This window comes from Nannobrachium achirus (assembly GCF_963921795.1).
Source record: "Nannobrachium achirus genome assembly, chromosome: 19".
NCBI lineage: Eukaryota > Metazoa > Chordata > Actinopteri > Myctophiformes > Myctophidae > Nannobrachium > Nannobrachium achirus.
In genome coordinates this window covers 4,100,092-4,113,420 of record NC_137826.1, presented here as the reverse complement: position 1 = coordinate 4,113,420, position 13,329 = coordinate 4,100,092, and the positions used below count along the sequence as shown (strand labels likewise).

The 13,329-nt window shown below is 43.3% G+C and overlaps 1 protein-coding gene across 1 annotated transcript; it reads right to left on the bottom strand.

Annotated features, from left to right (window-relative positions):
* Positions 1-1,462: 1,462 nt before the first annotated feature.
* LOC308304147 (dynamin-like GTPase OPA1, mitochondrial) lies at positions 1,463-4,408 on the bottom strand (the record flags this gene model as incomplete). The annotated part of the gene is made up of 1 exon (XM_080748707.1): positions 1,463-4,408. The coding sequence occupies one exon, from the start codon at positions 4,406-4,408 to the stop codon at positions 1,463-1,465; it is 2,946 nt and encodes a 981-aa protein (XP_080604833.1).
* Positions 4,409-13,329: the final 8,921 nt, after the last annotated feature.

The following is a 13,329-nucleotide window of genomic DNA, read 5'->3' as shown; positions in this document are numbered from 1 at the left end:
CACGACATCACATGTATTTGGTCATTTTTGGGCTGGGCGGCCACTAAGTGGATAGGTCCACAGAGCAGAGAGACATCACATGATTGGCCCACTGGCTTGTCTATCATCTGAATACTGGCCTTGTAGCCCAATCACAGGCTACTGTGGCCCACCCAAACATTAACAGCATACAAGCCCACAAAAGGAGTATACCAAACAAAGCATTCCAAATTGTATTTCTTATTCTAAAGATGAACTACGCTGCATCAAGGGGTTTTATTTATTGGGTAGGCCCTAATTATCATACAGAGAGGAATCATTTTGCAGGAGCACAGGTTATATCGATATACACTCTACTTAATATCACCCGTGGATATATCCAACAGACACTGACTAACTACAGCAGAAGGGCATACAAAGACCTCTGTCAAATCAAACCCTCTACAACTAATTAGGAAATAAATGTTTACACAAACTAAATCTGTTATTTGACCACATCTTGTTCTCATCTACGTTTAGAGTTCAGAGCAGTTCATACATTATAGTGTTGGATTATAGCCCTTTAGAACTTAAGCACAGCACAGACAACAAACTGGAACCGGTAACCATTCTCTATTTAGCGACTACCACGATTAGCCACGCACTAAAATGTGTTGGAACTTGGTTAAGCTATGTTGTGGGTGAACTATATGCTAACTAAACTATATCCAAACTTGTATTAAATCATGAATGTGCTGGGTGTGGCAGACCAGGAGTAATAAGAGGTATGGAAAGGTCGAGGCTGTCTCACCAATCAAGAACCTTGTTATTGGTGTTTTACTGGACACACATGCAATGTACAGTACAGTGAACACAACTTGACCACATACACACGCATGCACGCACGCACGCACGCATGCACGCACACACACACAGACAGACAGACAGCACACATGCACCCACCCACAGACAGACAGACAGACAGACAGACAGACAGACAGACAGACAGACGGACATGCACACACGCCCACTCCACCGAAAAAAGGAGATGAGGAGCCTGCCACCCTTCATTGATGTTTCACTCCTCTGATCGTTTTTTTTTGGATGCTTCTTTGTTTCAGTTTGGAAGCAGTGGTGACTGGTGAGGCAGTCATTTACAAAGGGTCTGAATTAAGGGGGTTTCAGACGGAGGATGGTTGCCGCGTCCTAGTCATTCATTTTCAATGGGAGGCGGGCGGTTATTTTGGCCGCACAGAGAAGTTTAGGGGCGGCGAGGCGAGCAGGCGCGGTACTGCGAAATCCGGCGGCGAGAGCTGGATTGTTTGTGTTCATCTTTGTGAAATACTGCGCAGGGTTTACTCGCTGCGCGAGTGTGTTTGTGTCTCACCACGGCGCGTTCCCCACTGATCCTAGCGGGAGCCCCGGCGGCAACCGCTGTCCATCTGTAGGGCGCTTTAGTCTTATTTGTTCGGTGCATTCCTTGCAGCAATGCACAAGTCAGCTGTCAATGGGTCTGGTTCTCCCATTTCTCCTTGTGAAGAGCTTCTATGAATGCTTCAAGTTTCTCCTGAATTTCATGCACTTTCCTGAGGTCCTCGCCCAGCTCGGCCCTGTGGCCGGTAATAAGCTGTGCCTTCTTCTCTGCGTCTTCTCCAAAGTCCTCCAACACCTCCCTCACATTCCTCTCCAGACTGCGTACTTCTGTGTTGGTGAGCTGCTGTCGGAGTGTGTTGGCAGTGATTCCCAGCATCCTTTGAATCCTCCAGAACAACACTACATCGTTGCACTTCAGGTCTGAGTCGACGGAGTCCCTCTGGTAGAAGCCTCTCTTGCAGAAGTCGCTGTTGAGTAGAGCGTTCTGAAGGAAGTGCCTACGGTACAGATGATGCCATGTGTCCTTGATCAGGACAGCGTTGACATCGATCCCACGTCCCTCCAGGTTCTTTTGGATGGTGGTGACCTCATCGTTGGCCAGGTAGGCCGTGTGGTCCTCGTAGATCTTCGGCAGCCGCTCCAGCTCGTTTTTGGTTTCGTTGCGAACGCGCTGTTCAACTGTTCGGTATTTCCAACCCCACCACCTCTGCATCCAGTCTGGGCCCACCATGTCACTGATCACTGCCTCTGTGTCTTTTAGGCGTGACTGTAATGATTCTTCCATGAAATGGATGGCTGCGTCCCACTGGGGTTTGTCTGTGATGCAGCGGTCCTCCAGGGCATTGTGCTGGATGACTCTCAGGTCATCCATGGCCTTCTCATTCCAATTGTGTCTCTTGACGCTCTCGTCCTTCACGGTTTCCTTCAGCTTGTCAAAAGTGTCATCCTGGTCTTTGCCTTTATACTCTGCCATAAAACATGCAAACTCTTCCTGCAGCGTCTCGCAGGCAACCTCCAGGGCCTTGTGTGGCAGCTGCTTGTCGGCCCACTGTTTGAGTTTGATGTCCACAGCGGTGTTGAAGGTACACGGGTTCCTGGACTGTGCGGCAGGAAGATAGATGTTCTCGATCACGTGGAAGGACACACGCTCCCACAGCTTCTTTTGCAAGATGGATTCCCAGTGTTTTGGTGTCACTTCACTCAAACTACTGACCTCATCCAAGATTTCATTTTTAGCTTTTTCAAAGAGCTCATTCCTGTCCAGCACTCGCAGATGGGGATAGCTGTTTTTCCATTCAGCCTCCAGGTTGAAGCGGGATGCTTTGAAGGCATCAGCCTGCTGCTCCACTGACTCTCTGACCATTGCCCAGAAGCGTTCAGACACAGCTAGACTCAGATTCTTAGTCGTCACCTGATGAGCCTTCAACAAGCCCTCCCTCATTAGTTGGGAGTCCTTGAAGAAGTCCTCCTCGTAGTCTTTAATGGAGTCTATGCTCTCACCTCCGCTACTTTTGCCTGTAACCACTGCAAAGTAGCTATGTGCCTTCATAGGGAACAGCTTGCCTTCAACTATCTGCTTGATTCTGCTGGGGTTGGCCATGTTCTTCTCAGCCAGATCCACCTTGGTCAGGACAAAGATGGTTCTCTTCCCCTGAGGGTCCATCTGGCTGACGAGGTCTGTCACAATGCTGCGCTCTGCATCCACACTGCCATCCTGTATGCAGAGGATGATTGCATTGGGGTTCTGTATGTAGGCCTTGCTGATGCTGTCGATGGTTTCCTTGGTATCTGCTGCCATGCCCGCAGTCACCGTACTGATGACTCCGGGAAGGTCGACCAGCACCATCCTCTGTATTCCCGGACCCTTGACACTCAAGGATATCGTCTCAGCGCTGACCGTCTGACCATCCTTCACACTTTTCATCATCCTCTGCTCAATCTCACGCCTCAGGGTGGCCAAATCCTCTTCCTTCGTTAGGTCAAACTCACGCCCTCTGTCCTTGAACGTGGCCACATGGTGGGGGCCTTCGCTTAGTGTTACCTTGACAGGAGAGCGGGTCATCATCTCTCCAGAGCCTCGAGGTAAGATCCTGGCCTGGGCGATCATCTCCAGAACACTGGTCTTCCCTGCACTCTGGTCACCAACCACCACCACCCTGGGTAGGTGGTCCTGCATGTAGTTTGAGTCGTAGTTTGACAAGGTGTCAAGGACCTCTGAGTACAAGTCAATGAGGGACTTCTGTACCTTCCTCTGGTGGATTCCCTGTTTCTGTTGAGCCATTTTTCTCAGTTGTTCGTTCTCCTGCTCCAGTCTCTCCAGCATTAGCTGGTACTTCTTATGTGTTCGGAGCAGCTCTTCCTGAAGTTGGTCAATCTGATCTTTGTCTGAAGACTCCTCATGCTGCTTATCGCCGCTCTCTGGTGTGGCCGCAGCAGGGGCTGGCTCTGGTGCCGCCTTCAGGGAAGGTTCTCCTGGAGGGTCAGTTGACGTGATTTTGAGGATCTTCTCTTCATCTGAAGACTCCTCAAACTGCTCATCACAGCTCTCTGGTGGGGCTGAAGCATGGGCTGGTTCTGGCTCAGGCCTAGCCTTCAGGGAAGGTTCTACTAGAGGTTCAGTTGGCAGGAGGCTTTTGTGGATGGTAAAGTTCGGTATTTTCATATAAGATAGTAGATTGACTAGATCAATCTGTTCACTCAGTTTCCAGAAATCAGGCATCACCCAGTTATATTCACCAAACCGAGGCAGGGACTCCTTCCATTCGTCGTATGTCTTTTTAGCTGTGTAGCCTCCACCCACGGCAGAGCCCAGCAGAATGTATCGGAGCGGGAGTGTTAGCAGCCTGGTGGCTACGCGAGCCGCCCAGAAGTTGCGCTGCTGCCGCTGGCCCTGGCCCCCTGATCCGGGTGGAGGTTTGGGCGGTCGCATGGGCAGTCGTGACATGGAGGTGAAGGTACGAGCTGCTGCTGTGCGATGTGGGGGTCGCTGGGGGTTGGCATTAGCTGGGTAGCGGTGGTGGATGGCACGGGACGATGGGTGCAACTTCAGCAGGGGCACTCGGAACCTGATTCCCATATTGTTTAAGACTAGTTTCCTGCAAACAACGTTGCAGACGGCAAGCAACATAGTGCTGAACTTAGTGACGTTACGAACAGTGGGTGAAGGCAAATATCATGTACATATTCAGTCTTCGGTGTCTGGATCTTCATATTTGGACACCTCCATAGCAGGACTCACAGGGAACTCCATATTTAGGCATAGCTGACACCATATAGTGATGACAAGGTACAATGATGCCATTATCAGGGAACCCCTTAATATTTGTCCATCTAAATACTTGGGCAAGAAAAAAGACATCACACAAGACTAACGTCATAGAAAGTACGCAGAGACCGACGTCACCACAGCTGATGTCACGGACAGTGCGGCCCATACAAGGAGATATGCACGTGTGTCGTGTCGTGTTTGATACCATGGTGCGATTTCTTTTTTTACTCTGGATGGCGCTTTTCGCAAGCTTATGGGTCACTAATTATTTCCGGGGTAACCAGACGGTCACCTGACACGTTGGTGACGTCACCGGAAAACAAAAAAGGTGTTTCCGTTTTTTAACGGAGAAAAATCACACCTGTGCGAAGTGAGTGGTGGTGTGATTTTTCACACCTGACACACATGCATATTTCACATCTTTCACACGTGACACACGTCGTGCATATCCTTGTATGGCCCGCCCGTTCTTGTATGGCCCGTTCATGTTGCCGTGACGGTAACATGTCATTAGGTCGAACACGCTTTGGATCGACCACCAAAACCTAACCTTAACCCTAACCCTAACCTCAGAAAAACTATGCCTAAACCTAACCCTAACCCTAACCCTAACCTCAGTAAGCGTGACGCAGGTGATTATCTAACCTGCCGATGCTGTTCGACCCAACGGGAGTTCGACCTAATGGGGCAGTCTGTGACGTCAGTTATGTCCATACATGGAGATCCGTGCTCCTACATACATACAGTACATACACACAATTGTATCTCCATACAGCAGTGGTTCTCAACCTTTTCAGGCTGTGACCCCCAAAATAATAATATTTTAACTGGGGACCCCCCACCCTGACGAGCAATGAAGTGTCAGCGTTAGTTTATGCAGGACATGGGACTCAAGTCGCTGCAAGCTGTAGTCAGATGTCAGTCAGCTCTGTTCTCATACCTCATTATCATACCTGCTGGTCATTACGTCACATGACTGCCATACTCCAATCAAAGCTCAATCAGTAAGGAAGGCTCCTTTAAATAAGGCTTGCTTTCTCTTCCTATGCTTGGTTTCCGAAGCTTCAGAATTATTCGCTGTTAGCTGCCTCCTCCACCACAGCCTCCACCTTTGCACGATCAATCTGGCTAAGCTCAAATACTTGTGATTGTCTGATTAAGTTCCATGTCAATGTTGTTAAGTTCAAATACTGTGATTTTGACTAAGTTACATGTCAATGTTATGCTCAGATACTGTGATTTGACTAAGTTACATGTCAATGTATTGCTATTATTCTGCTATTGTATCCCTATGGGGATATTGCTTGCGTTCCCTGATTTTGCTTAGCATGCTCAGAAAAGCTTGCACAAAATTTAAGGGAGCATCTCCTATCGCGGAGCCCTTGAAACGCCAAGATTAACTGTATTCCATTTATGCAATAAATGGTTAAATCTGCTTATTGTGTATTCCATTTTACAATAAATGGTAAATGACTTGACGTGAATGTTTTTGACTAAACTAAGAGTTGTGGAATAACTTTTTGTATACCATGGTTCTATTGTAAAAATAGCAGATCTACATGCTCACAACGCCTCGCAACGTGATGTTTAATTTGTCGTTTTAGAGGTATTAAAAGTCCTTAAATTATCACTTCAGAAATGTGCATAAACCCTCTATACACTTTATACACAATTTAAGTTGGTTTGTCTACTGTTGAGTGAGAAAACAATGCTGCACTTCCCTTGAATCATACAGTATGTCTGTTAAATAAATTAATTAAAGTTAAATAAGTATGGATATATAAATCCATAATTAAAATAAGACAAAGAGCCAAAGGACGTATATCTTAGATTGCTGTATTTTAAGAGAGCAGACAAGGAAGACAGACAGTGAGCATACCATCCTAGTGGCAGCTTTCTAAATCTCTCTCTCTTCCAAGATGGAAGAGAACATGTATATAAAGACAGTACAGTTATGACAGTATAAGATCGTGGGACTCATTCATTTGTTCCCAGATCATAACAAGGAAGAAAGACAGTGACACGTAGTTGGTAATTTTCCACTAGTGACATACAGTATATCATGATTTCGTAGCCAGGGCAACCAAAGTTATTATGACCTGTAATCTTTTAGCCTGAGCCTAGAGTATCCGACCAAAATGTGGTCTCTATACTGTAAGTTCAGTTCATAATATATATTATATGGTCATATGAGCCTCATACACAAACCATAATCATGTATCATAATTTATATTTTATCAATCTACCCTTTTAATTTTTGTATGAGGTTCATATGACCTCCACATTAAACATTTTATCAGGGTAATAATAATAATAATATGAAGACTTTAATAATATTTAGAAATTCAAATTTTCAAAAAGGACTGTAATATTTTTTTTTAAAGGGTACTGTAATAAATCCTTAAAGTTAAAGAAACTTGACACAATATTTCATCGTTTGTACAGATGAATGAAGACAGAATTAAAATTGAATAAACAAATAAAAAGAAAGAATAAAGAATGAAAAAAGAAAATATGAATTAAAAAGTCCTTAAGTCCAGTGATCGGATGACGATGATGACGATGATGGTGATGATGACGGTGGGGCTTGGAGAGACGTGAGGTGAGGACATGCAGTTGCTGTGGGTTCTTCTGGGTCTCTTCTTCTTTCTCAGGTGTTTCCTACGGGGGATGAAACCTTGGCCAGTCATTTGTTCATAACAATTTAATTCTTCAGGTAGCGTTTGTACTACTACATGGCATAACTTCAACAGTGCAACAGAAACTCACCGACCAGGCACGATTTTACTCGTGCCGATGCGGTGGAATGGCATGCACTGCTGGCCTGGCCTCAGGTTGTGGTTCGTCTGCACTCCGCCTCAGTCAGGTGGTTTTCCGGTGACCCGATTCCTCCCTCCCCACACTGCAAGTCCTCTCCATCCAGTCTCCGCCTCAGCCCATGTAAACAGAAATATTTCAAATTAAGTTTAAAATTGAAATCATAAATCTTAAATCAATGAAAAACCAAATTAAATTAATCAAAAACAAATCAAAATTAAATCAAAATTAATCCTTAAACACTCCCCCGTTTTGGCACATCAATATAGATGTGACATAGAAGTTAAATAAAATTATTTTAATTATTTAGATCAATGAAAAGGGCACTATACAGTACCAGTCGGGAATGGGGAGAGTTGCTAGACACTGTGTCTAGTACCAGTAATACGCCTTAAGGGCGAGAAGCGACCTTGTGTCCTTCCCAGCAATGGGGTCTAAAGGTTGTTATGGTAACCAGGGGACATGACATTCCAAAACAAGAGATGTATGGGTAATGAAGTTTTTAACAGTAAGAGAACAGAACAATTAAACAAAATACTTTAGACAGTAAACAATCAGAATATTGTTGAAAACTAAGAGAGGAGGTCAAAACACTCTCGTGTTCCCAAAACAACAGATATCACACAAAAATAATGTGGCCTTGGCCCACAGTCACACACACTCACACAAGAGTGGGGGAGAGGGAGTGACACACACACACACACACACACACACACACACGTGCACGCACGCACGCACGCACGCGCACACACACTCATGCTCACAGAGATGGGAGTCAGAGAGGGGGGGGGGGAGGGGGGGGGGGGGGGTTACTGAAGCAGCACCCACACGCACACTTCTGCTCGCACACACATACAGTAGGCTACAGTAAACTCATTCTCACAGAGAAGTCATCAAATAAATGACAATTTATACTCAGACACAGCCAGAAGCCTCTGGTAGGTTTTAAAACGTAACATTACAACATATTAAATTAATTTAGGTGTTCCTGACTCCCCCACCTGCATCGCGACTGCAGCAAGGGAGTGAGGGACAGATAGAGTAAACAGGAATTATCAATACTGTAAACACAACCTTAGTCATATGGAAGGCTCTAAAATCTTAATGTTACAATAGTTTAAATTAATTTAGACATCATAATTTGAGTTAGTTATTCTTAGTCTTAAATCTTAACTTTAAAGTTGTACCATGTAACTTTTTTTATAAAACAAATCTTAAAATTGTCCTAACTGTTAAATCGCTAAAGTTTTAGAACACCCACTCCGTTATTTTCAGCTTCTGAAGCCTTCTCTTTATATGTTTTCTATGATCCTGGCCGTGGACCGGATTTCGCGCCAAAATGACGTAATCTGCATCATCTGTATACGTTGTGTATACGTTGCCCAATCACATCGCCGATCATGCGGCCAATCACAGCTTATCTGCTCTGGTCTCCAGGAAGCGCCTCCGCTTGGCTACAGTGTTTACCATGGTGAAGGATTTTAACCTCTTAATCCACAAATCCTGGCCAGAAAATTACGTTCTACCATGCGTTCTACCCCTCCACGGATTACTATCGGTCGCGGTGGTTTGCGGCGCCGCTCCGGTGGTCCGCGGCGGTGGTCCGCGACGACTCCGGCCGAAAAACGGCCGAAAAAAGCAATACCGCTACTGACCACTAGTTGAACTTACACAGTATAGCTTTAATTTCTCAGAGAAATTTTAAAACTTCTTAAAAATATTATTCATTACAGAAAACAGAACTGGTCAGTAACATATAGTCTTAAAGATAAAATATTGTTTCTCAATTTCCAATGGCTGGGCCAAGCCATGAAAGTGAGAGACCTAAATAAACACAGTATTATCGGTACAGTGAACATAACAGTAACAAACTGACAAATACTGACCATTCATATGGTCCAGACAAACAAGCTATAACCACAACTGACTAGAAGTACTCGTTAAATTCAGGCTGAGTCAGGCTGACTAGAAGTTCTTGCCCTAGGTTATAAGCCAAACATATAATGACCATTCAACAAGATGAGTTGCAAATTCACTTGTGGGTCCAGACAAAAGACAACGACTGTACCGAAAAAGTTAAAGTCTGAAAATATTTGTCTCTGCTTCCTCATCACAACGAGAGAGCGAGACCAAACAGATAAATAGATAAAAATAGAATAGGGAGTTTGTACACACACCCTGAACCTTTCAAAGATGAAACAAAGAGTTTTACGACCATTCTATATCTATAGCAGATAAGGGTTAATTTACGACGCGTGTCAAACCAAAACATTATTAGGAGCTTTCCGACTCCTCCGATGGAGGGAGAACACATAATTCAAAATCATCTCAATTATCATTACATTAACATCGTTAATTCAAAATTCAAAGACACGACACGTTACGGGGACTAAGTAAATATGTACTTATCTTAACTCATACAGTGCCAGGCGACTTTTAGAGCAACTTTCTCACTATGGAGTTCCCTGCCAAGCGACTTTGGGTGACTTTTACTTTTTTTTTTTGGACCCAATTAAATCTAGTAAACATGATTTCAATCGCGATTTTGCATGTTCCACCCCCCATACAACCCCATCTTTCAAACATGGCAGCCATTTTTGTTTACATCTGAAGAAAACATTATGGCTGATAAATCATGAATGCCTGAACGGATTTCCAATCTTTTTTTTTTGTTTGAAAGCTGTGAACAGCCTGCACAAACATGGTGCATGATCTGTGCATGGGCGTGCATGATCTGTGCACTATAAATTACATGGGAGTCTATGGAGGCTTCTGGCACTAGTGCCACTCGAGGGGCATTTTAAATTGGCAGTAAGTGAGTTAATAACTTAGGAATTTGACAGGCGCAGAGATCCAGGCGCAGTCAGGGACCGGGGGAGTATCCAACCTCTTGTGTCCGATGGTCCAACACGGTCCGCTGCTCCCGGATGTCCACGCAGGTTCCACATTAATCCAAAACTCAGATAACACTGTTGTCCAATAAAAACCTTTGTCTGAAAATACAGCAATGTAGAGATTTTCCTGGCTGGTACTTTTTCATACGTGTTGCAACATTGTTCCACCGGGGGAGAGAGTGAACCATGGCTAAACAGCCTGAACACTCCGTCCCTCAGTCGGCCAATGTTGACAAACTGTATGCGGCTTCGAAGGACCATTATTGTTAAATAAATTAATTAAAGTTAAACAAGTATGGATCTATAAATCCATAATTAAAATAAGACAAAGAGCCAAAGGACGTATATCTTATTGCTGTATTTTAAGAGAGCAGACAAGGAAGACAGACAGTGAGCATACCATCCTAGTGGCAGCTTTCTAAATCTCTCTCTCTTCCAAGATGGAAGAGAACATGTATATAAAGAGTACAGTTATGACAGTATAAGATCGTGGGACTCATTCATTTGTTCCCAGATCATAACAAGGAAGAAAGACAGTGACACGTAGTTGGTAATTTTCCACTAGTGACATACAGTATATCATGATTTCGTAGCCAGGGCAACCAAAGTTATTATGACCTGTAATCTTTTAGCCTGAGCCTAGAGTATCCGACCAAAATGTGGTCTCTATACTGTAAGTTCAGTTCATAATATATATTATATGGTCATATGAGCCTCATACACAAACCATAATCATGTATCATAATTTATATCTTATCAATGTCCTACCCCTCCCCACCGTCTCTGTTAGAACTCTTATATGATGTCCATTTCCACCATTTGTACTCCATTTGTTCCTCCTTTAACCTCAATCGGTGTGTCAGTTTCTCCATAGTATACATTTTAGTTGACCAGTGAACCAGTGAACTGTACTGTCCTGTAACTTTTCCTATGCAAACCCCTAATACAATCTTCACTCAATCAATCAATCTGGATGTGTGTGTGTGTGTGTGTGTGTGTGTGTGTGTGTGTGTGTGTGTGTGTGTGTGTGTGTGTGTGTGTGTGTGTGTGTGTGTGTGTGCGCGCGCACGCGCATGTGCGGGGAGGTGTGGGTGGGTGTGTGTGGGGGTGGGGGTAGGGTGGTTGTGTGTGTGAGTGTGAGCAGTATCATTGCATACTACCAGTCATTCAAGACAAAGACAAGAAGCAGAAGGTGAGTCCTGTGTTTAAACAGAGTTTTCTAACTTCTTGTAACTTATAACTCGACTGTATTCCATTTCTACTGATGTCATGTTTTTAAATATGTCATGTAATGTTTTATAATGTTAATCATGCTCTTGATTGTACTGTGAATGTATGGATATATTGTTGTTTGTATTACTAAACTTGTGAGAATTAAATGTGTTTGAAAATAGATTTATATACATTCATGTCGGGGGGTTATATTAGACATTTAGAGATCAGATTCCTGGGTTGGAATAAGAGTTAAACATGATTCATACTTATGGTTGCCCAGGGGTCCCCAGCAAAACGTCACATCCTGGCCCACTTTGAGCCTGTAGATTGCCTATTTTTGAAACATTTTGAAGAATCTTTTTTTGTTGAAACTATATATATATATATATATATATATATATATACCCTGACACTTATGATTCGGTATTTATATATTTGATATTCATTTAATCAGACACTTATAAAGCCTTTGTAACTTCAAAGAGCATTTTAACCATACGATGGACTCATTGAAACAACACAGCCTTGGTTCTGGTGACTGATATTGTGAGGATGGTGTCTGATTAAATAAATGAATGTTAAAATACTGAATCAAGCTACTTAAAAACTGTCTGGGGTTCAAACAGAAGTAAGATTAGACTTTTTTTGTGTACACACGCGCGCACGTACACGGGCACACGCACACGCACACATGCGCGCACGCACACATACACATACATCGTAAACAACACTATACAACACGTGTACTCAGATGGAACATTCACTTAACGACTTCATTCACTAAAAGACTGAGGCCAGTATGACCTCAAACGACTTGGTCCACATTGTACAACTCTATGTAAACACAATTGCAGACATACAGTACATATTATGACCTATCAGCATAGAGTAAATATGTTGCACTCGTATCACAAATGCACCATTCAGATTACCTATGTACATACTTTTGATTGTCTATAGACAATGTACAGTGTTACTACTGCCCACTGCCGTTCACATTCAAAATAAAATGGAACACTCTATCAATTATTGTGTAGGGCAGTGGTTCTCAACCTTTTCAGGCTGCGACCCCCAAAATAATTGAGTTAAGGAAACTAAGAGTTGAGGAATTACATTTTTCATAACTCGATTTTATTGTGAAAATAGCAGATCTACATGCTCACAACGCCTCACGTTGCTAGGCGTTGTGAGCATGTGGATCTGCTGTTGTAGATCTGCTGTTTTCACAATTTCTGCCTCGACAATTTGGCCAGTGTTTAGTTTGTCATTTTAAAGGTATTAAAAAGTCCTTAAATTGTCACTTTAGAAATGTGCAGATACCCTCTATACACTTTATGTTGGTTTGTTCAGTGAGAAAACACTGTTGCACAATAATTTAATCATCTAGGGCAGGGGTTCCCAAACTTTTTTGTCTCAGGGCACCCCATGATTTTTCTTTTTTTTAATCCGAGGCACCCCTATTATAATTTTCACTCCCAGCACCTTATATTTATAGCATAACATCGTTGTCGGGTGGAAACCTTGAATGTCCAAAACGGTTTTGTATTTATCATCTATAAAATGTACTAAACTAGTGAAAACAGCAGATCTACAAGCACACAACGCCTTGCATCGTTTCTGCCTGACAGTAATGATATTTTAGTGATTATGTTGCGAGGAAAACGTTGAGATAATAGCCATTTTGGTTAGAATTGAAAATAACTTTGTACTTCAAGTTTAAAATGATACTAAATATTTTTTCAGGTGTCCAAAAAAATTCCAAATATTATCAAATGATCTCGCGGCACCCCTGGACTGCCGTCG